Below are 24058 nucleotides of genomic sequence, written 5' to 3' on the forward strand. Positions count from 1 at the left end.
TGTCTCCACTAGGAGCACGTGGTATTGGGCCTTCCCAAGGCTGCCATGATTTGATGCGTCACTCTCACCACTGTCTGTCTCATCATGAAGAAAATGATAACAACCTATGCAAAACAGCAAGAATGGCTCTGTCCAAACTAAGGATTTATTTTTATTTCACTTCACTTGTCAAACTCTCTGGAATGGCAGGACAATAACAGGAGTGATTTTCTCCTCGATCCTTCTTTGCTGCTGCACTCAGTACTTTTTGCTTTGTCTATTTAAGAGCTGAATGACTTCGGCTTATGGCCCTGGGTAATAATTTTTGTATAGTGATTACTTAATTCATTTGGTTTTACTGTTGTTTAACAGTTTCTATTTTATAGACAACACTTGAGTGCTCAAGGCAGAATTGTTAAACCTCTTTTCAAGACCATTTCTAGAAACCAAGGGATTTCCTTTTTACCCATTTCATTATTAAAACACACCAAGATTTTTGTTGTAATCTGTTTGCTTTCCTCCAGCAGAGAAAGTATTTGCATTTGAAAGTAGCCATCAATGTGAGGTACTTTTGATGTTAAGGAAGCCATATCATTTACAATAGAATAATTCTACTTAACTCTGGAAACCAGGTTCTCTTCCAATTCTCTCTTCAACTTTCCACATCTGTGTCTGTATATCCAACAGTATAAAATCATCTCCCCGCCCCCCAAGACAAAGATGTGAAGTAACATTGAACAGGTGGCCTGTGTGCTGGAGGCAGAGCTGGTCTTGTCAACATTGACCAGAGAAGGATTCCCTGCTCTGCCTGCAGGATCAATAAGAAGCTCAATTGGTTGTAGGGTGCCTACAGTAGATAGACAAGACGAAGGAGAAGAAAATGACTGTATTAAGAAGGAAAGTCATAATGTAAAGCCAGTAACGACTTTTCCATTGGATTGGTAATTTCCAATGTATCACAGATACACTGCAGAGCAGGACCATTGCAGCTTTCTCTTCAGTCTAACTTTCTGGAAGTAGAAAGTAATGGAAGATTCACAGCTACCTTTCAGATTGTATTAATAATTATTCACAAGTGATCAAAACTTAATTTAAATACACGTAAGTGAAGAAAGAAATTTATTAACTCATGCAAGTAGAAAGCTCAAAAGATGCAGCAACTCAGGTGTGGCTGGGTCTTAGGCTTCAACCATGTCATCAAGTCTGTATGTCTTTATCTTTCAGCTCTGCTTCATCTGCATCAATGTCATTCTCAGACAGGCCTCTTGTGGTGGTAAAGGAAACATAGTTCCAGCCCATACATTAACCGTTTGGTCACTTCTGGTGGGTCTCATGGAAAACGCAAAACCAGCCTCTGGTCTGGATTGGGTCTTGTGTCCACCTCTGTGGCGGGAGGACAGGGTCAGACCACCCTGACTGCATAAGGTGCTCTCACGAAAGAGAGAATCTGTTACCAAAAGAATGAAAAAGGAATGTTGGACTGGCAAAACTAATGGATGTCTGTAAAAATTCCCAGTTCTACTGCTCTCAAACTAGGCCTCCTTCTCAGTGGATGAAATTTTACTCCATTGTCTCCAAATGGATGATTGATGCCACAGCAATGGTTCCAGCCTTAAGGAGAGGTGGAGAAAGCATTGCTGTGCTTGGTGCAGGGAACACTATGCTGGAGGCTCCTTCTCTCTGAGCATCTATAATATATGGTACACTTCTATCCCATTGTATTATGATGTCTGCTCACCCATGTGTCTCCTTCACCAGGCTGAGAATGCCTTCAGAGTAGAGAATCTGGCTATTCATCTCTGCGTTATGAACATTTAACCCAAGGTCTGACACTCAGCACGTATTTATATGTCTGTTGAATAAATATACAAATGCCAAAATAAATAATTTTAAAAAGATAAAGTTTATTTTAATTATCGTCAGTATTATAACCAAAATCAGAGAGAGAGACCCTATCAATCTTGTTCCAGACTTTGTGAACCAAATATTTTAGTATCAAAGATGTCATTGCATTGATGCGTCACTTAATGATGGGGATATGTTCTGAGAAATTGCCTTAGGTGAATTTGTTGTTGTGCGAACATCATAGAGTGCACTTACACAGATCTAGATGGTACAGCCTACTACACACCTAGGCTCTATGGTGCTAATCTTATGGGACCACCATTGTATATGCGGTCCGTCATTGACCAAAATGTTGTTATGTAGTGCATAACTGTATTATTATTGTTGTTACAAGTAACACTAGGAAGCCCTTAAATTTGCACAGTACTTTACCATTTTTCAAAGAGATTTTATACCATTGTCTCTTTTGGCCTCAAACAATAAGTTTCTTTATCTTTAATTTTCTGTAGTTTGAAATGATATGTTGAGGTATAGTTTTTTGGGGCATTTTTTACTGCTTATTGATCTCTGAGCTTCCTGGATCTGTGGTTTGATGTCTGACATTAATTTGGGTAAATTCTCAGTCATTATTGTTTTATATATTTCTTCTGTTCCTTTCTTTCTCTCTCTTCTTCTAGTATTCCCATTACGCATATGTTATACCATTTGTAGTTGTCCTACAGTCCTTCCATATTCTGTTCTGGTATTTTTTTTTCCAGTCTTTGTTCTCTTTTCTTTTTGTTTTTTAAGGATTCTATTGAGGTATCTTTGAGGTCAGTTTTTCCTCAGCCAAGTACAGTCTACTGTTGAGTCCGTCAGAGGCAGTCTTCATTTCTGTTTCAGTGTTTTTGAATTTTAGCATTTCCTTATGTTCTTCCTTAGGATTTCCATCTCTCTGCTTACGTGTCCCATCTGTTCTCATGTGCTGCCTACTTTATCCATTAGAGCCCTTAGCATATTAATCATAGTTGTTTTAAATTCCTGGTCTGATAATTCCAATATCCCTGCCGTGTCTGGTTGGGATGCTTGCTCTGTCTCTTCAAATCATGTTTTTTGCCTTTTAGTATGCGTTGTAGTTTTTTCTTGATAGCCAGACACGATGTTCTGAATAAAAGGAACAGCTGTGACTAGGCCTCAGTGATGTGGAGCTGCGGCATGGGAGGGGAGTGCTCTGTATCCTGTGATTAGGTCTCAGTCTTTAGTGAGCCTGCGCCTCTGACTATGAACTACACAAGAGTTTCTCAGATTTTTCTCTCCCTTACATGGGACAGGATGGCTAGAGGGGGCTGGAGTTGGGTATTTCCCTTCCCCAGGTCAGTCAGGCTCTGATGATACCCAGCAGGTTAGGCTCTGTTGACTAGTTTCTCCTGAGGCAGGCCTTGTTAAGAAGCGAGTGCTCTAGCGTGTTTCAGAAACGTTCCTTTTGTCTTTCCCCTGGTGGAAGCCAAAGAGGGTTTTTCTCCAATATTTACTGTGGGAGCCCAGTGGAGCTCTTGGAGGCAAGTCTCACAATATTATGGTCCCCCCCTTCATGACTGGGTCCCCTGGAGTTTTAACTCTCAGAGTTGTCTGCACCGAGGTTCCAGCAATCCGTCAATTACAGGTCAGGTTTCCCTGCCCTGGCGCTGGTTTTTCTGCTCACGAGTCCCTGCTCTGGTAAGCTGTGACCTGCTGTGTTCCTCTGTCTGTCTCTCCAGTTTTGAAGGCAGCTGTTTGCCCTGTGTCTTCCCCTCTCTTATGGATCTAAGAAGAGTTGTTGACTTTTCAGTCTGTTCAGTTTTTTATTGTTAGGATGGAGCTCCTTACACGTGGAACCAGAAACTGGAAGTTCGACAGTAAGTTTCTCAGTGCAGTTACTATAATCTCTATATTGCAGATGAGGTATAGTAAACTTAAGACAGATTCCTATGAGTGTACAGCTAGAAAACATTTAAGCTAGTACAAAATGTTAAATATTCTTGTTCTACAATGGGTTGGTTCTTTTTCATTGTGGGCTTCTGAAAATAAAGAAGGCCCTGAAAGGGAGGAAGATGTGAAAAAGGGGATGGGCGGGGTCAACGAAGTCAGGATGCCATCAATCCATGATCTATATTAAGAAAAACCACACAGATTTCCGAGACCAAAGACAAGGTTTACCAGTCAATCTTAGAAACCTAGGTTTAAGATCTTCCACGGGCAAGTACATTGAGAGCTTTCCACACTGTTGTGGTCTGAAAATCAAGCGGCCATAACATAGCAAAGGAAGTACAAAGAGGAAGATAAATAGGATGCAGAGACCTGCCCACTCCAGAATGCATGCCAAGTAGAGTTGTTATTAACAATTTAAAGACTCATTTTGGGTTTGGCCAGAACTGAGACCAAAGTTATTCAAATAGCATATCTTGATATGAGCATCGTACTCATATTAATAGCAAAAATATAAAGGTCAATACTGCTTATCCCAAGGCATCCTCTTTGATGTTACTGAAGATTTAAAAAAATCACAGAAATGAATGCAAACTACAAAGGGCAGATGTGGGCATCAGAAATGAAAACACAGCTCAAGGTGGCAGACCTGAGCATTTTTAACATTCCTTTCTCTTCTCTAGAAGATAGAATGTGTGTAAATAGCTTAGTAATAAAGCCTTTCAAAAATAGAATCAGACCAAGGTGTCTAGGACCTGTCCCACACCCCATCCCTCACTTGTGAAGCAGGACTCAGGACTGTTGACATATGATAGTTAATATGCGTCTCTGTGGCCACAGATCCTTATGAGCAGGGTTCCTTAGTCCCTAGTATGTGCATGGATTTCTGGAGACACATGGACACCCCAATTGAATGATAATGTTGTGTGCATGAACTTGGAGATATTGAAAAAGAGAGAGGAAACAAAGCTTTCTTTAGAATATCAAAGACAACTTTGGCAAAAAAACGGTTAAGAACCATTGTTGTAGAGTTTCATTGGTGGTTCCAGTAACACACCTCTTCCATCAAAGCTACTCTAAATCTCACATGCTGCCATTCCAACATTATTACTGTTAATCATCTGATCTCCCATTTCTTCAATGCTGTGCCTAATATTTCATATATTAATTGCAACATTAAATATTGGATTTCTGAAACTGTTCTTTTCTATGTGGATGAGTTTGCATTTAGGCCGTCTGACGTGCATTCTAATATTTCCTGAACTGTTTGAATGTCTAGTTTTCATGTAATGACTTTCTCTGTTTCTGGGCTAAAATTGGCAATAACTGCCATAGGTACTCAGGTTCCTATTTAATTTCCAGATATCCAGGAAAGGGACTAAAGGAAGACAATCAGTATAGTTTTTCTCCCTTTCAATGTTTTTTCCCTTGGTATACACACATTCTCAACATGGACAGACAACCAGCCGCCATGCATACCTGAGACAAGGGCTTTCTCTGATCACCCACAGCCTGAAGACCTCTCTCCGGTGAACATGGAAGCATTTTTAAATTCTGGCTAGTTGGTAACTGACCACTTTCTGCTATTCCCTATGACATATGTTTCCTTTCATTACCATCCATTTTATTTCCTGTTATTTGCTGCATGACTTTTCACACTTCTACACCTCTTTTCTCCTCATAGGTTACACACTATTAAAGTGAAAGAAACATAACTCATCCTACTTTGTATCTTTCATAATTATTAATATAATGAATACCAGGCAATTATCTTTATATGATTTATCAAGTAAAATATGTCAAGGTCCTCATGCCCTACAATCTTTGCATTCATTAAGTTGATCACTTCTTCCCCAAATCACTCTAAGAGAAGAATATCCATCGTTAGCCAGGATTTGGTTCCACATCTACTGTGATCCATAGGTCAAAACCCGCAGGTTAGCAATTGCCTGTCTCTTTCTCATTACTATCTTTTAAATGGTGAGTTTCAAATTCAAATGCCTAGAGAGGCCAAGCAGATGACATGTCTGTGTGTCTATGATGAAGATTTAATAATTCCCAGGACACTCAATGCTATCACAGAGCAAAGAAGCTAAAAAAATGAACCTCCCTGATGCTGTACTATGTATGTGTAGAAATTGGACAAAATGTTCTTTCAAGAGAGAAGAATAGCCATTAGTGGCCTCAATTAGGTCAGCCCATTAATCTCACAGAGTGTCAGTCCACAGCAGAAGCCAAATGAAAGAACCTCCAGAGACATTCACAAGGATCCAGGAGTCCAGAGGCCCTGTGTTATCATCAGATGTTTTCTGGTCCATTAAACAATCACTGTGACTTCAGGGGGTTCATCAGGGGAAAAGTAATCAGAGGAAGACAATGAACATGGCCTAATTGGGTATTCATCATGACATGAATTCCTCCTCCAGGCACAAAGCACAAAAACATGATCAACTCAGTCATGTGAAAGGGAGAGGAAGCAGGAGGGCCAATGCTCTACACACAGGTAGGATGTGAGACCAAATTCCAAAGGAGACTGGATTGGTGTAGAAGAAATTAAAGGAAAATTTAGAACTTTGGAAACACTTGCAAATCTTCAGAGCTCTCTAGGAATGCGTTCTGTCCTCTAAAAAGGCTCAAGATATTATAAAATCAAAGGATGGTTCTAGCTTGTGTTAAACAATATGAAAAGTAAACACTGATATTTTATTCCTTATACTTTTCTGTATTTTTATATAAGCACGTAAAAACATTGATTATATAAAACATTAGTTTTGTGTTTTTATGTTGTTGTGTAATGTGCAAACATAGAAAAGACTTTCTCTCCAGGCTTTTGGGAGACAGTTCTCCACAGGTCTGTCGAGGTTCTGGATAGCATCTGAGCAGTTGCACTGACAGGCCTTTGTTCTAGACCATCTTTCAAGGATGTTTGTACAGTGAACAGCCTTGGGTGATGGAGATAGTTTCTTCCCCCGGAATCAACAGAAGTTTTGATTACAGCCTTGGAAAATAGAGATAGTATCTCTCTCTGGAGCAAAGAGCAGGTATGCTTACTGCCCATTTTAAATAATTTGGGTTCCCTAAGCTCTGGGTTCCTCTCACTAACATAAAGCAGTCTATTGTGGGTGCAGGTGCCACCTGTCCCTCTTCGTTTTGCTATGTGGGAATTAGGCACAAGGAATTAGTACAAAAAATGCTGATAATCTGACTTCTCTTATTGCTGTGAGTAATAAACTGTTCTTTGCCTCTGACCCAGGAGTCTCATGTCTTCTATCAATATCCATAAAATTGTAACTCTCAGACCATTCACAGTTCTTGATAAAGTTTAATTCCTCCTTAGAGTGTATATTGGCACCTTCTTTCAATGAGTCAACAAAAAGCACATACAGTGCGTAACTCTGTACTCTTTGGCTAAAACATATGGCTTGCTTTTTTTTTTTCCTTTTTTTAATCATAATCTACTCTTATCTGTCTTGTATGATTTGCACTGAACTATATCTTTGGTTCTTTCTTAGTGGTAGAGAGTCATTTATCCAAGTCACATTTTATCAGAAAACATTAGCCTTGGATATGAGCACAGTTTAATTGTGTTTCAACTTGTCTTGCCTACCTTGATTGTGATAAGTTTACAGTCACTTTCAGAACTAAGGTTGAGACTGTGTGTTCTACTTTTGCATATGATTTGTATATCAGCTGTTCCATTAGAAATTTATTTAATCACTTCAGATTTCCAAAAGAAATGGTTGTCTATTTGCCTGTTCATATTTTTTAAGCAAATTTGGAGAACATCTTCAAGAATTACCATTATGCAACTGTTAAGTTAAAAGTAAAGATGGAGAGGCAAGATCACCTGACAAAATCAAATAAAGACTCTTTACCAGTAACCCCAATCAGCTGGCAAAAAGAATGGAGGGGAAACACTCCAGTTTTGAGGTAGGAGAAAATGTCTATTTAATATTTAGCTACTAATGAATCCATAATATTTGTTTTATTTTAGTCTGCCTGGGTTAACTTTTCAACACATAACCATAAATCTCAGATGCTTAACAAATAAATAGGGCAACTCTTTTATCCTGGTCCAATATTGGTTGATGGATAGGCTCAGGCTCCAGGAAATCCTTTACGGACCCAGGGCTTGTCATGTGACTCCTCCGCCTTCTCAGCGTCCAGGGAAACCCTCTAGTTAAGACTGTCAGCCCAGAGAAGAGAACAGGTCAGAAGAGGTCAAGTCTGCTTCTCATCCTTGTGGCAGCGTGGGTTCCTTGGGTAGCACACTCTGAGATGAAGGTTTGTGTTCAGGAATATTTTTGGGGAGTGCTTTTAGAATCAAAACCTGTGAAAGAATGAAAGAAGCGTGATTGGGCAGAGAGAGAAGTTGAGCTGTGATGTAGTCAAAAAAGAGGCCTCAGCTGAACTACGGGGAGGTCTGGAGCTGGGATGGCCCCTCAGAGTTGTCCAAAATTAAGGATGAGAGGCCAGGACTTCATACCCATATGTTGATAAGTCACTGAAGGTAAAAGCTACCCTGGTGGGGGTGGGGTGGCACCCTTCAGGGGCAGCAACCTCTGGAGGTGGGCACTGAGCTGTGAGCTGTCAACACTGAGTGGTGGGGGAATGAGCCCGTCAGTCCTGAAGAGGGAGGTCTGGGCGACATAGCAGCGTCCACTGCAAATACCCTGTCTGCTCACATTATAGGAGTGAGAACTAGTCAGGTGTCCCCAGCAAGCCCTGAAGAGTTTGGGGGATGTTGTCTAGTGCAATGCTGCTCAAGTTACTGTTCTACTAAATCCCTGATACTTGAATGAGAATATAAATCAACACATTACTTCCTTCACTGAGAAAATTTTGTTTGGGGAAAAAAATGATAGCTGAACTTAACTGTGTCCTTAGTGCTACAGCTGCTTTATGTTCCAGTCTTAGCTCCTTGTTGCATCAAGATTAATAACAGTTTCCAGAGGAGCACCTTGTCCAGGCACCACACTTCGAGGAGCACGGGTCCAGCAGTGCTGGGAAAAGGAGAATGCACGGATATGGTGAGCGCTGATGACCGCTGCCACTTCACGGGGCTCCAGCCAGCCGTCTCTGCCTGCACCGTCTGCCTTGTGCCCCCCGTCTTGATCTAGTCTCCTCACATCTCAATAAGGTTACATTCTGAGGTCACCAGTTGTCTTTTCTTTCCACCTCGTTGATGTCACATTGAGTTTTAGCTGCAGGTGAGATTCTCCTCTTGCTGCTGCTCATTTTCCCGACTCCTGTAGCTCACAGGGAATGCTATGCACTTTGGCAAAAGGACGTGTGGAAATTATTCAGTAGAGCACTGGGACCATGATGCTGGGAGCAGAGACAGTTCAGGAGGTTCTGGACAATCAGAGGAAGCAAACATATGTGTATAAAGATTGTTTTAAATATTTATTCTTTTTAAAAGGCCTATTGCTCCTTGGTCTGCTTTTTCATCTATTTTTGGAAAAGAATTAGTCTTAAAATTCTTTTACGAAGTTGACTGGGATGATCTTGGAAACTGAAATCAAACAAAGTCAGGATAATTTTCATGTATATAATAGATATATTTTTTAACTATTTGGTAGACTGCACTAAAGAGAAAATTATATAGTAGTTTGAACAATTTCAGGAGGATAAAGAAAATATATGAGAATAACTTAGGATTTGCATAAAGAAACCACTTGTGGGGGGCTGGCCCATGGCTTAGCGGTTGAGTGCACGCGCTCCGCTGCTGGCGGACCGGGTTCAGATCCCGGGTGCGCACCAATGCACCGCTTCTCCGGCCATGCTGAGGCCGCGTCCCACATACAGCAACTAGAGGGATGTGCAACTATGACATACAACTATCTACTGGGGCTTTGGGGGAAAAAATAAATAAATAAAATTAAAAAAAAAAAAAAGAGAAACCACTTGTGAAGAATGGGCAGAATGACACTGAATGGTGTTGGTGGATTCCACCAGGCAGATGGCTACTTAGATCAGTGGCTACTACAGAATAAAAAACTCTGTGGGGTCTGGTGAGCTCTTAGACAATAGAAGTAAGAAAGTTTTGAGCACAAGTGATGGCAAAGTGGAAAAGACCTGCAGGGACAGTGGTGGCCCAGCATCAAGGAACACTCTCTTAGGTACCACGCTCTGAGAGAAAAAGGGATGTGCTTATTCTCAGTCACACTCAGGTGGCCTCTGGCAATGTTCCCTTAGCCTCACTAGCAAACACTCAGTGTATTTCATGACAAGGTTTTCAGAAGTGTTGACTTTCTCTCCACTTTATTCCACATGTCTTCATTTCCTGAATAACAAATGAGCTTTACTTATCCACCTAAATGTTGTCTTTACACTTCCATTCTCATTTGTAGAATTTCATGATAGGAAAAATAAGGAGCTTTTTTTCAATTGCTTAGGGACCCTTTAATCTTAACTCTTTCTTATTCTAGCTCATAACAAAAGTTATTTTATTTTTTTAACTTCCAATGATGAAAATTGATTGGATTTTTGTTACACTGGTGAGTCACACTGTGAAATTTGTGCCCACAAACCTTATTACTATTGTGAAATAGCTTTTTTTGTAAAGAACAAAAGTCTTGCCATCATTTAGTTATGCTATTGCTAATAGCTGCTTATTACCCATCAGTTCTCTGCAGAAATGAATTCACTGAGACAATGCATTATGATTATTTCTCTTTTTTTTTGTGAGGAAGATTGGCCCTGAGATAACATCTGTTGCCACTCCTCCTCTTTTTCCTTGAGGAAGAGTGTTGCTGAGCTGACATCTGTGCCAATCTTCCTCTATTTTTTGTATGTAGGACACCACCACAGCATGGCTTGATGAGTGATATGTAGGTCTGTGCCTGGGATCTGAACCTGTGAACCCTGGGCCACCAAAGCAGAGCACACAAACTCAACCACTACGCCACTGGGCTGGCCCCTATGATTATTTCTAAGGACTGGACATTTAGAAATAACATTTTAACCTAACGTGGAATATCGTCTTTTAGGAAAAAGTCTAAAACACAAAATTATAATTGTGTTTTGACTCAATTAATCTTGGCATACTAGGTTGTGATCAAATTTGATGACTTCAAAAGCTGAAAATTTTCAAACATAAATTCAGAATGTAATTATACATTTTTACAACTCATCATCCAAAAAACTCCAGGAAAATAACATTCCTTCTGTTGTCTGTCAATGGAAAAAGACAGAGTAGCCCCAGAATCAGCTATACCAGTGTTTTTTTTTTTGTGAGGAAGATCAGCCGTGTGCTAACATCTGCCAATCCTCTTCTTTTTTTGCTGAGGAAGACTGGCCCTGGGCTAACATCTATGCCCATCTTCCGCCACTTTATATGGGATGCCGCCACAGCATGGCTTGCCAAGTGGTGCGTTGGTGTGTGCCTGGGATCCGAACCAGCAAACCCTGGGCCGCCACAGCGGAGCGCGCACACTTAACCACTTGCACCACTGGGCCGGCCCCGAGCTACACCAGTTTTGATTAAACATTTCTCAGCAATTATCCTCAGAGTTGAATCAGATGACCACACCAATAAAATCATCTTTTTCAGTTTCAGGATGACTTCATACTCTTCAAGATGGTTGAGGACGCCAAAGAGATTTTGTTCATGTGGGTTATAAAATATACTGTACGAGAAATTGAAACTGAGAAGCTTAAAGATATTTATTACTTCATTTAAAGAACAATACCAACCTCATTATATTAATATAAGCAACATATTTTTAGTTTAAAAAAGCCTTATTTTGGGGTGATGTCAGCATCATGGCGGAGTGAGCTTTCCCCTTTAGACTCTCCCCCCAAGATACAACAAAAAGGACATTCATACACCAACAGAGGACATTCACACAACACAAAGGACATCTGAGAGACCCACGCAGACTTACATCTGAAGATGGAGGTGCTGATACCCCCAGAGGCAGTGGAAGGAAGTAAGGAGATCTCCTCTCCTTCCCAAATGACAGCGACCCTGGGACCAGGACCATATGGCTCTCTGGGAGAAAGGGGGTAGGGGTGGCCCTCTGCAGGAAAACCATTGCTCTTCAAGTTCTCTCACAGCCTGTAGGAAATTTCCATATGGAGGGGACTGAATTGTTACAGGAGTGCCTTCATCAAGCTATCACCTCAGGAGACCAGATAGTGACGGAAGAGCAAGAAGCCCCTGGGATCAGGCAGGCGAAAGAAAGAGCCCCTTGCCCCACCCAGAGCACCAGCACAGCAGCCAGCCATAGTGTCCATGGAGTGCGGTGGGCTCAGAATACACAGCACTTGACCCCCACCCAGTGGCAGCAGGTGGAAGCTGCAACCAGATATTTTCAGAATGAGGAAAAATAAGCCCACGCCCTCCAGCAGTATGCAAAAATATATTAAATCTCCAGACCAGAAGGAAAATGACAAGCACCCAGAAATCAATCCTGAAGGCACAGAAATTTATAACCTAAATGACAGAGAATTCAAAATAGTCATCATAAAAAAGCTCAATGAACTACAAGAAAACACAGATAGACAATTCAATGAAATCAGGAACTTCTTCACAATAGAAATGGAAACTATAAAGAAAAACCAATCAGAAATGTTGGAGATGAAAATCACAATGGAGGAGATAAAGAAAAATGTGGAATCTTTAAAGACACAGAGCTGACACTATGGAGGAAAGAATTACCAATATTGAGGATAGGAATGCAGAAATGCTCCAGATGGAGGAGGAGAGAGAACTAAGACTAAAAAGAAATGAAGAAATTCTCTGAGAATTATCTGACTCACTTAGGAAATGCAACATAAGGATTATAAGTATTCCAGGGGGAAAAAGGAGCAGAGAGCTTGTTCAAAGAAATAATAGCTGAGAACTTCCCAAAGCTGGGGAAGGAGCTGGAAATACCAGTAAATGAAATCAATAGATCTCCTAAATATATCAACATGAAAAGACCCTCTCCAAGGCATATAGTAGTAAAGCTGGCAAAAGTCAATGATAAAGAAAAAATATTAAGGGCAGCAAGACAAAAAAAATAATGTACAAAGGAATTCCTATCAGGCTCTCAGCTGATTTCTCAGCAGAAACTTTACAGGCTAGGAGAGAGTGGAATGATATATTCAAAATTTTGAAAGACAAAACTTTCAGCCAAGAATACTCTATCCAAAAATCCTTCAGATATGACAGAGAAATAATAACTATCCCAGATAAACAAAAGCTAAGGGAGTTCATTGTCACAAGACTCTCACTCCAAAAAGTGCTCAAGAAGGCCCTTATGCCCAAAAAGAAAAAGAGAAAGAGGATACAAAACTTTGAGCAAGGAGAAAAATAGGAAAATCAGAAAAATTGCAGCTCTCTATCAGAATAGGCTAGCAAACACTTAATTGTAACAGCAAAGATTAAGGGAAGGAAAACACCAAAAATAAATATAACCTCATCACTTTGACCACAAACTCACAACAAAGGTGGAATGAGTTGTGACAATAATAACTTAGAAGAGGAAGAGGAAAGGGATGGAATTGACTTAGTCTAAGGAAATAAGAGGCCATCAGAAAATGGACTATCTCATCTATGACTTTTTTTTATACAAACCTCATGGTAACTGCTAAACAAATAATCAGAAAAGAGACACATACGATAAATAAAGAGAAAACTAAGAAAACCGTCATACAGAACTACCAAACTGAATTGGTAGTCCAAAACACATGGGAAGAGAAACAAAGGAAATGCAAAAGAACTGGAAAATGAGTGGTAATATAGCAACACTAAGCCCTCACATATCAATAATCACTCTAAATGAAATGGACTGAATTCTCCAATCAAAAAACAGAGAGTGGCAGGGTGGATTAAAAAGCAAGATCCAATAATATGCTGCCTCCAGGAAACACATCTCAACTCTAAAGACAAACACAGGCTCAGAGTGAAAGGATGGAAGATGATACTCCAAGCTAATGGCAAACAAAAGAAAGCAGGTGTTGCCATACTTATATCAGACAAAGTAGACTTCAAGATAAAACAGGTAATGAAAGACAAAGAGGGGCAACACATAATGATAAAAGGGACACTCCCAAGAAGACATATCACTTATAAATATATATGCATGCAACACAGGAGCACCAAAGCACATAAAGCAACTATTAACAAATCTGAAAGGAGATATTAACAACAACACAATAATAGTAGAGGATCTTAACACCCCACTTGCATCAACAGATAGATCATCCAGACAGAAAGTCCAATAAGGAAATAGTGGACTTAAATGAAAAACTAGACGATATGGACTTAATTGATGTATATATAGAGCACTCCATCCAAACATAGCATATTACACATTCTTCTCAAGCATGCATGGAACATTCTCAAGGATAGACCATATGTTGGGAAACAAGGCAGGCCTCTATAAATTGAAGAAGATTGAAATCATAACAAGTATCTTCTCCAACCATAATGCTATGAAACTAGAAACCAACTAGAAGAAAAAAATTGGGAAAGTGACAAAGACGTCTAGACTAAACATGCTACTGAACAACCAACGTGTCATTGAAGAAATTAAAGGAGAAATCAAAAAATATCTGGAGACAAATGAAAATGAAAATACACCATACCAGCTCATATGGGATGCAGCAAAAGTGGTCCTGAGAGGGAAACTCATAGCAACACAGGCCCACCTTAACAAACAAGAAAAATCTCAAATAAGCAACCTTAAACTACATCTAACAGAATTAGAAAAAGAAGAACAAACAAAGCCCACAGTCAGCATAAGGAGGGAAATAATAAAAATTAGAGCAGAAATAAATGAAATTGAAATTAAAAAAACAGAAGAAAGGATCCATGAAACAAAGATCTGATTCTTTGAGAAGATAAACAAAATTGACAAACCCTTAGCCAGACTCACTGAGAAAAAAAGAGAGAAGGCTCAAATAAATAAAATTAGAAATGAAAGAAGGGAAATTACAACAGATACCATAGAAATACAAAGGATTATAAGAGAATACTATAAAAAACTATATGCCAACAAATTGGACAATATAGAAGAAATGGATAAATTTGTAGACTCATACAACCTCCCAAAACTGAATTAAGAAGAAATAGAGAATCTGAATAGACTAATCACAAGTAAAGAGATTGAAACAGTAATCAAAATCCTCCCCCAAAATAAAAGTCCAGGACCAGATGGCTTCTCTGGAGAATTTTACCAAACATTGAAAGAAGATTTAATACCTATCCTTCTCAAACTATTCCAAAAATTAGAAGAAGATGGAACACTTCCCAATACATTCTATGAGGCCAACATCACCCTGATACCAAAGCCAAACAAGGACAATTTAAAGAAGGAAAATTACAGGCAAGTATCGCTGATGAATATAGATGCAAAAATCCTCAACAAAATATTGGCAAACCAAATACAGCAATACATTAAAAGGATCATACACTACGATCAAGTGAGATTTATACCAGGGACACAGGGATGGTTCAACATCCACAAATCAATCAATGTGACACACCACATTAACAGAATGAGGAATAAAAACCACATGATCATCTCAATAGATGCAGAGAAAGAATTTGATAAGACCCAACATCCATTTATGATAACAACTCTCAACAAAATGGGTATAGAAGGAAAGTACCTCAACATAATAAAGGCCATATATGAAAAACCCACAGCCAACATCATACTCAGTTGGGAAAAACTGAAAGCCATTCCTCTGAGAGCAGGAACAAGACAAGGGTGCCCACTCTTGCCGCTCTTATTCAACATAGTACTGGAGGTTTTGGCCAGAACAATTAGGCAAGAAAAAGGAATAAAAGGAATCCAAATAGGCAACGAAGAAGTGAAACTCTCGCTATTCCCAGATGACATGATTTTATATATAGAAAATCCTAAAGAATCCATTGGAAAACTATTAGAAATAATCAACAACTACAGCAAAGTTTCAGGGTACAAAATTAACTTACAAAAATCAGTTGCATTTCTATGCTCTAATAACAACAGAAAGAGAACTCAAGAATACAATCCCATTTACAATTGCAACAAAAATAATAAAATATCTAGGAATAAATTTAACCAAGGAGGTGAAAGACCTACACAATGAAAACTACAAGACATTATTGAAAGAAATCAATGATGACATAAAGAAATGGAAAGATACCCCATGCACATGGATTGGAAGAATAAACATAGTTAAAATGTTAGTTAAAGCAATCTACAGATTCAATGCAATCCCAATGACATTCTCCACGGAAATAGAGCAAAGAATACTAAAATTCATATGGGGCAACAAAAGACCCCAAATAGCTAAACCAATCCTGAGAAAAAAAGAACAAAGCTGGAGGCATCACAATCCCTGACTTCACAATATACTACAAAGCTATAATAATTAAAACAGCATGGGACTGGTACAAAAACAGACACACAGATCAATGGAACAGAATTGAAAGCCCAGAAATAAAAACACACATCTACAGACAGCTAATCTTCGACAAAGGAGCTAAGAACATACAATGGAGAAAGGAAAGTCTCTTCAACAAATGGTGCTGGGAAAACTGGACAGCCACTTGCAAAAGGATGAAAGTAGACTATTTTCTTTCACCATACACAAAAATTAACTCAAAATGGATCAAAGACTTGAAGGTAAGACCTGAAATGATAAAACTCCTAGAAGAAAACATAGGCAGTGAACTCTTTGACATTGGTCACAGAGGGATCTTTTCAAATTCCATGTCTACTGGGACAAGGGAAACAAAAGAAAAAGTAAACAAGTGAGACTTCATTGGACTAAAGAGCTTCTGCAAGGCAAATGAAACCAGGATCAAAATGAAAAGACCCAAAAGATCCAAATTTCAACCCACTAGCTGGGAGAAAATACTTGGAAATCATATGTCTAACAAGGGGTTAATCTCCATACTATATAAAGAACTCACACAACTGAACAACAAAAAAACAAACAACCCAATCAAAAAATGGGCAAAGGATATGAACAGACATTTTTCCAAGGAAGATATACAGATGGCCAACAGCCACGTGAAAAGATGTTCAACATCACTAATCATCAGGGAAATGCAAATCAAAACTACACTGAGATATCACCTTACACCCATTAGAATGGCTATAATCACCAAGAGAAGAAAACAACAGATGTTGGAGAGGTTGTGGAGAAATGGGAACTCTCATTCACTGCTGTTGGGAATGCAAACTGCTGCAGCCTCTATGGAAAACAGTATGGAGATTCCTCAAAAAATTAAAAATAGAAATACCTTATGATCCAGCTATCCCACTTCTGGGTATTTATCCAAAGAACCTGAAATCAACAATGCAAAGAGGCTTATGCACCCCTGTGTTCATTGCAGCATTATTCACTATAGCCAAGAAGTGGAAGCAATCCAAGTGTCCCTCGACTGATGATTGGATAAAGATGATGTGGTATATTTATACCATGGAATACTACTCAGCCATAAAAAAAGACAAAATCTTCCCATTTGCAACAACATGGATGGTCGTGGAGGGTATTATGTTAAGTGAAATAAGCCAGACAGAGAAAGACATACACGTTATGATTTCACTCATTTGTGGAAGATAAACTAACACATGGACAGAGAGAACAGTTTGGTGGTTACCAGGGGGAAGGAGGTTGCCGGCTGGGCACAAGGTGTGAAGGGATGCATTTGTATGGTGACTGACTGTTAAGAGAGGTTCGGGGATTCGATCGGAGACGTAAAAGACACTTTCCACTCCAAACAAATGGACTGAAGGTATATTTTATTATATAGAGGATAGTAAAGGTGACACAGATCCAAATAGGTCAAATATTAAGAGGGAAAAACATCAGCCCGACTGGAAAGGGCAAACACCCACATCGGCTGAAGAGAAATGACACAAATCAACCAGAAAGAGAAACACCAGGTTGACCAAAAAGAGAACACATCAAATCAATTATTTCATATCAAATCAATTGCTTCACATCAAATCAGTTACTCACGACATCCACGCCCCACTGCCGGGAGAGCTCTGTCAATCGACGCGGCTGGGCAAGGATCACACGTCCTGGGCAAGGTGTCCCTTCCACAGGTGGAACTCTCACCAGGGCTCAGTTTCCAGCAGTTTTTATACCATCAGTAATTTTCAGAGTAAGCAATTACAGAGTTTGCAGAGCAAGCATTTAGTGTTCCCATGCACAAAATGGTTATCAGTGGCGTACGTGCACTGAGCCCCCTGGCTAACGTCCCAGCCCAGTAGTTGTGTACGTGCATTGTTCTCTTTGGTTATCGTCTCAGCCCGGCACAGATGGCCAGTCCATTCCGGGCTACGACGCTCCAAGAGCCTTGAAATGTTACAACTTGCAACTCTCTTCGCGGGAGAAAGGCCAGTTCCCGGGAAAAGGCCAGTTCCCACCACACAGAAAGCAGCTTTGTATTTCTTTTTGTGCTGGTGGCTGTAGGTCAACGGAGCGGCCAAACATGGCTGTACTCATGTCAAGACATATTCGGCCGTGGCCGTCTCCATTAACCATAAGACACCATACGCACAGACAATGAACTTCGTACACAAGTACATAAGGCACATCCAATAATCCAAAATCCAATGACTACAATAATTATAAAACTATCTCGCAATAAAGGACCCAAACCCCAAGGTAACCAATCAAATAACCCCTTAGAATATGAAATGTTATTAACTTGATCTTGCAAATCATGTACAGCATTAAAGATAACATTAGTTTGATCTGATACATTGAAACAACACATACCCGGTATTTTAGTACAAGGTGTTTGATGGAGAAGAAACAAATAGTCTAAAGCAGCTCGTTGTATAAGAGTCTCTCTACGCAGTTCTTGTAATTCTTGAGATATAGCCAAGAAGGCTCTAACAGTATCATTCATTACATGTGTCAACAAGCAGGAAAGGTGTTCAATTTGACGATGGTTGTCTACAATTAGACCAGGATCAGGTAGTAGAAGGGCGGCCAGCGTTGCCACAGTAGAGATGGGAAGAAGGTTAACATGAGGGTCACAATCTGCAGTGAGTGCTCGTTTCACTCGAGAATTCTTGGTAGGGAAAGCGGCTATAAGGGGAACTATTGGACCAATACCACATGCAACAGATGTGTCAGTTGGAATGTGTGAATACGCAGCATTATCACATAACCAGAAATATCCAGCAGGTAATCGTGAGGGGGTAGGAATACTAACAGGGATAGTCTTATTACAATAGAATGGAATATATGTACAATTAATACAGTAACATGTAGTGGAGGTCACTCCTGATATGGGCATCGTTACTACAGAAGGAGGAATAGTAACTTTAGCATGTAACACATTAGGTAAAGTAACACCTAGACCCAACAGATTAGCTTGCAGAAGTCCAGAAGGATTATTGCTGTTTCTGAGACAAAAAGCAGTTTCATTAAGAACTGTATGAGCTAAATGTAACCACAGATTAGTGTTTTTAAGAGGAGTAGTGGCATTAGGAAGGATGCTAATAAATCGAGTTTCTTTAAGAAACGGGGAATCTGGATTTCCCTTCTTCCATTTAATACAAGAATACCAGCCCCCATCACGGAGGGTAACAGAAGACAGAGCAATGGAGAAATTATAACTAGTTCTGTGTGACTGGTCAGATATAGGCTTGTACCGAGAGATTGCTTGATGTTTCTGAGACCAAATTTCTCGGCCATTCATAGTCCAGGTTATAGGTCCCACTGGTGTAGAGCAGTTGGTCCAGCAGTGCAGGGTCAAAGGTTGTCCTACGGAGACATTAGTTGGCGTGTAGGTCTGCAGCAGACATGGAAGTGCAGCACAGCATAGTAAACACAGCAGGAATATCTATTCACGCAAAGAAACAGAATTTTTAGGAACATGATATAATTGTTCATTTCCTGGATACATTACTATGAGTGTTGCAGTGGGCCCTTGGGCCACTACTTCTGCGGCACGTGGAGCCGCATTGGGTGGATGTGTCACCCACACTTTTGCTCCAGGTTTCCATCCATCTGTAGATCCAAATCCTTGTATTCCTCTTTTAGTTAATTCACTTGGAGGTTGTCCTTGTGACACATTTGGAGTCAAGAGGGGAAGCACCAATAATTGTCCCACTCGTTCCCCAGACTCTACAGTTAGTACTGTGTCACTACCATTATATAATATAAATTTTATTTCTCCCTGGTAATCTGGATCAATAACTCCTCCCAGTACATCAATACCTTTTGCTGCCAGTCCAGAGCGTCCTTTTAACAAACCAAAGGTATTTTTGGGAAATTGTACCCCTATCCCAGTAGGGACTATAGACTGCTTCTTAGGGGGCAATTGAATAGAATGAACAGTAGATAAATCCAATCCAGCCGCTTCGGCCGTGGCACGAAAAGGCGGTTTAGCAGACTGAGTCAGGGGCCAATAGGTTAAGGTCATAAGCTCATGGGTGGCGGCTGCCACTTCTGTAATCTTTGCTGGTAACAACCTTGACAGAGGAGTCTCATTAGGGCCTAGTGGCCTGTTATTTAACACATTTAGAGCAGTACTTAGATGGTTGTGCCACCCCTTTAATGAGCCATGACCAAGTTTCCTCAATTGTTGTTTAAGCAATCCATTCATTCGTTCTATGAGGCCTGCAGCTTGGGGGTAATAAGGTATATGATAAATCCATTCTATATAATTTTCCTTGGTATAAGTTTGAATCAACTTACCTGTAAAGTGGGAACCGTTGTCACTCTGAATTTGCCTTGGTGTTCCATAATATAACTTAATTATATCTAATAATTTTATGGCACTCTGTTGGGTGGCCGCTTTAGCTGGTATAGCCAATAAATAACCAGAATATGTATCAACAGCAGTGCAGGCATAAGTATATCCACAAGAATTTGGCAATGGTCCAATAAAATCTATTTGCCAGGTATGGGCGGGAAATAATCCCTTTTGGATATGACCTTGGTAGGGGTGTGGAACTCCCCGTTTATTTAACTGTTGGCACAACTGACATTGTTGTACTGCAGTGGCAATATCATCATGGGTGACAAGGATTCCCCTTTGTTGTGCCCACCTGTATGAAGCTTGTTCTCCCAAGTGTCCACTCTTTTCGTGGACCCATTGTGCTAAGCCTGGGTTGTGCGTTGCACGAATCTGCACCAGCTGATTAGCATGAGAATTATGCTTTCGTTCTGCAGAAATTAAAGAACTGTGAGCATCAACATGAAATACAGTAACAATTGTGTTTTGACACCATAACCATATGTCTTCCCATAATTTCTTTCCCCATATTTCTTTATCATTAATTTTCCAATCATGTTTTTTCCATTGTGGCATCCACGTTGCCAAACCTTGTGCCACTGCCCACGAATCAGTATATATATGACATTGTTGCCCCTGTTCTTGTTGAAGTGCCTGATACACCGCATAAAGTTCAGCATATTGGCTACTCATATTATCTCCAGTGGTGACAATTGTTTGTTGGGTGGATGGGTTATAGGCAACTGCTTTCCATTTCCGTGAGCTCGATATCATTTTGGCAGAACCATCCGTAAACCAGGTATGTTTTTGTTGTTCTTCAGTCAATTGATCATATGAGACACCCCATTTAACAGGAGATTCTGTTACATCAGTCTTGGGTGACACAGTTGGCTCACTGCTATATTGAGACACTTGTTCATGCAGTAGGGACAACCCCTTTGGGCCAGGTTTGGCCCGGTCTTGAATATACCATTTCCATTTGATGATATTAAATTCTTGTGCATGTCCAATTTTATGAGTGACAGGCGTGCTATGAATCCATTGCATGATGGGTATCTGAGGTCGCATAATTACCTCATGTCCCAGGGTAAGGCTTTCTGAGTCTATTAGAGCCCAATAGCAGGCTAACAACTGTTTTTCAAAAGGACTATATCTTTCACTGGAACAGGGAAGCTTGCGACTCCAAAATCCCAGAGGATAACGTCGGGCACCTTGTTTTTGCCATAAACTCCAACTGGCATACTGATCAATGACATCTACCTGTAACTCAATGGGTCCCGGTTTAATTGGCCATAGATCTAAAGCAGTCTGAATAGCATGCTTGGCTGCTTCAAAAGCTTCTTTTTGTTGTGTTCCCCATTCAAATTCATATTTTTTCCTGGTAACTTTATATAAAGGTGCAAGGAGCCGACTTAAATGTGGAATATGTGCCCTCCAAAATCCGAATAATCCAATAAATTTTTGTGCTTCCTTTTTGTTACGGGGTGCTGCAAAATCTAATATCTTTTGTCTAGCTTTAGGCAAAATTTCTTGTTTTCCATTATTCCAAAGTACTCCCAAAAATTTAACATTTGAACTTGGGCCCTGAATTTTAGCTGGATTAGTTTTCCATCCATCCTCCTCAAGTATGTCCATTACTTTTTCTAACTGTTGTTGTACTTTTTCTTCTTCATTTCCTTGGATCATAATATCATCTATATAATGCACTATTTGGACATCATCAGAAGCAGGTACCTTTGCCAAGGTTTCAGCAACCTGTCGATGGCAGATAGTGGGACTATGCACATATCCCTGAGGAAGTCTAGTAAAGGTATATTGTTGTCCCAGCCACGTGAAAGCAAACTGTTCTTGGACACTTTTAGGTATAGGTATGGTGAAAAAGGCATTAGCCAAGTCTATGACTGCATACCAAGTGCCTGGATAACATTGCACTTTTTCTATAAGAGTAATCAAATCAGGGACGGCCGCTTGAATAGCCGGAGTCACTTTGTTTAGCTCTCTGTAATCTACAGTCATTCTCCATGTCCCATCACCTTTTTTAACAGGCCAGATAGGATTATTCCAGGCTGTAGTTACTCTGCGAAGGACTTTTACAGCCAAATAATCTTCTATGGTCTCAGATATTTCTTGTTGTCCTCCAGGGATGCGATACTGTCTTTGATTGATCACTTGCGTGGCAGGTGGAATTTCTACTTCATGATGCAAACATCCCACAATTACAGCATTAATATGAAAAGACAAAGCTCTAATAGCAAATTGGTATTGTCCATCAGCCAAATTTAATGTCAATCCTTTTAGAATATCAATCCCAATTATATATTCTGGTATTGGTACAATCATAACTAGATATGTGCGCCGGGGTAGTTGCCCAATTTGCATAGAAAGATTAGTGGTAACTGCCTGGATTTCTTTTCCTCCCAGTCCAGTTATTAGAATTGATGTACCTTGAAACTTAGTTGGATTCCCATAGATAAGGGTGGCCTCCGCCCCTGTATCTACAAGTGCCTTCACATTAGTTGTAGATCCATTCTTCCAAAATATTTTAATTGGTACATGTGGTCTAATATCTTTTCTTATAGTGGCACTAATCGATACAGAGGTTTGGCCTTCCCCTCAATCACATAAGTCAGCAATAAGAGGATCCAAGGGAGGAGGTGGTGCACTAGGTACAGCAGGCACTGGGTTGGAAGCATTCTCTATACTGTCCCTTCTGTTCACTTGTTTTACATTCAGCCCTTTTTCTTTATATAATTTCCATAATTCTCTAGTGTCAACCCCATCAATCTGGTCTTTAGGTACTCCTGCCTGGAGTAGAGCCAAAAACATATCACCTCGGGTCATTTTATCTTTTTTAAAGAATGTTTCTCTTTTTTCTCTTCTTGGAGAATTTTCAGTTGTCTGCCAGTCTCCCAAGTCTGCTAGCTGCATAATCTTATCTGCAAGTGTTGATATAGGGCTTTCAGTTTCATTCATCAGAAGGGTTGTAATTATTTGTTTGTATGCTGGAGGTGCAGTTTTTATCAACTTGTTTCGCACCTGGACACTTAAAGTCATTTCATTTAAAGCTTCACCACACCCCAGAAACACAGCCCGTTTCATGGTTTCTTCTCTCATCTTTTGGACACAATCTTTTAAAGTATACCATGGTCTATTAGTATCTGGCCACATATCATCCGTGGGGTATTTATCTTGAGCTCCTTTTACTGCAAGAGCCAATAAAGTTGTACCATCAGTGTCTTGTCCACGATCATTTGGGGGGTGAGCATTCATGCTCCAGTCTCTGAAAGCTCCCCGTATTACTGGATCATTGGACAAAACTACAAATTTAAAAGCATCTCCTGCATCCAGATTAATTCCTGTAGCGCCCATATCATATAGGCGAACAAGCCAGGTTATAATGGCTTCTCCAGGCTTTTGTGTAGCCCGGGCTAAAATATCAGAAATTTCTTGTTGGTTAAAATCCTCAATCACATCTTTCCTTACAGGATGATTACCATCCATTTCCATCCGCCGACGGCGAAGAGGACGTGCCTCTGTGTGTTTGGGCGGTTTTTCCTCTTCCTCATAATCAGTTTCAGAATCATCATCCCAGATATC

At 40.1% G+C, this 24058-nt stretch overlaps 1 protein-coding gene across 1 annotated transcript; it reads right to left on the bottom strand.

The window, feature by feature from the left end:
* Positions 1-19131: 19131 nt before the first annotated feature.
* Positions 19132-21319, bottom strand: LOC131410565 (ribonuclease H-like). The gene is made up of 2 exons (XM_058548663.1): positions 20775-21319; positions 19132-19564 (listed from the first exon to the last, which is right to left on the bottom strand). Exons 1-2 carry the CDS (start codon positions 21233-21235, stop codon positions 19486-19488), a joined length of 540 nt encoding a protein of 179 aa, XP_058404646.1. The 5' UTR covers positions 21236-21319; the 3' UTR covers positions 19132-19485.
* Positions 21320-24058: the final 2739 nt, after the last annotated feature.

Source organism: Diceros bicornis, chromosome 10, assembly GCF_020826845.1.
Source record: "Diceros bicornis minor isolate mBicDic1 chromosome 10, mDicBic1.mat.cur, whole genome shotgun sequence".
Lineage (NCBI taxonomy): Eukaryota > Metazoa > Chordata > Mammalia > Perissodactyla > Rhinocerotidae > Diceros > Diceros bicornis.

Excerpts from the sequence above, each read along its gene's own strand:
- LOC131410565 (XM_058548663.1), bottom strand. The coding sequence starts at position 21,235 with ATGATATCGAGCTCACGGAAATGGAAAGCAGTTGCCTATAACCCATCC. Across the intron at positions 19,565-20,774 it reads GGAGAACAAGCTTCATACAG|ATATTCCTGCTGTGTTTACT; the intron begins GTGGGCACAACA and ends TTGCGTGAATAG.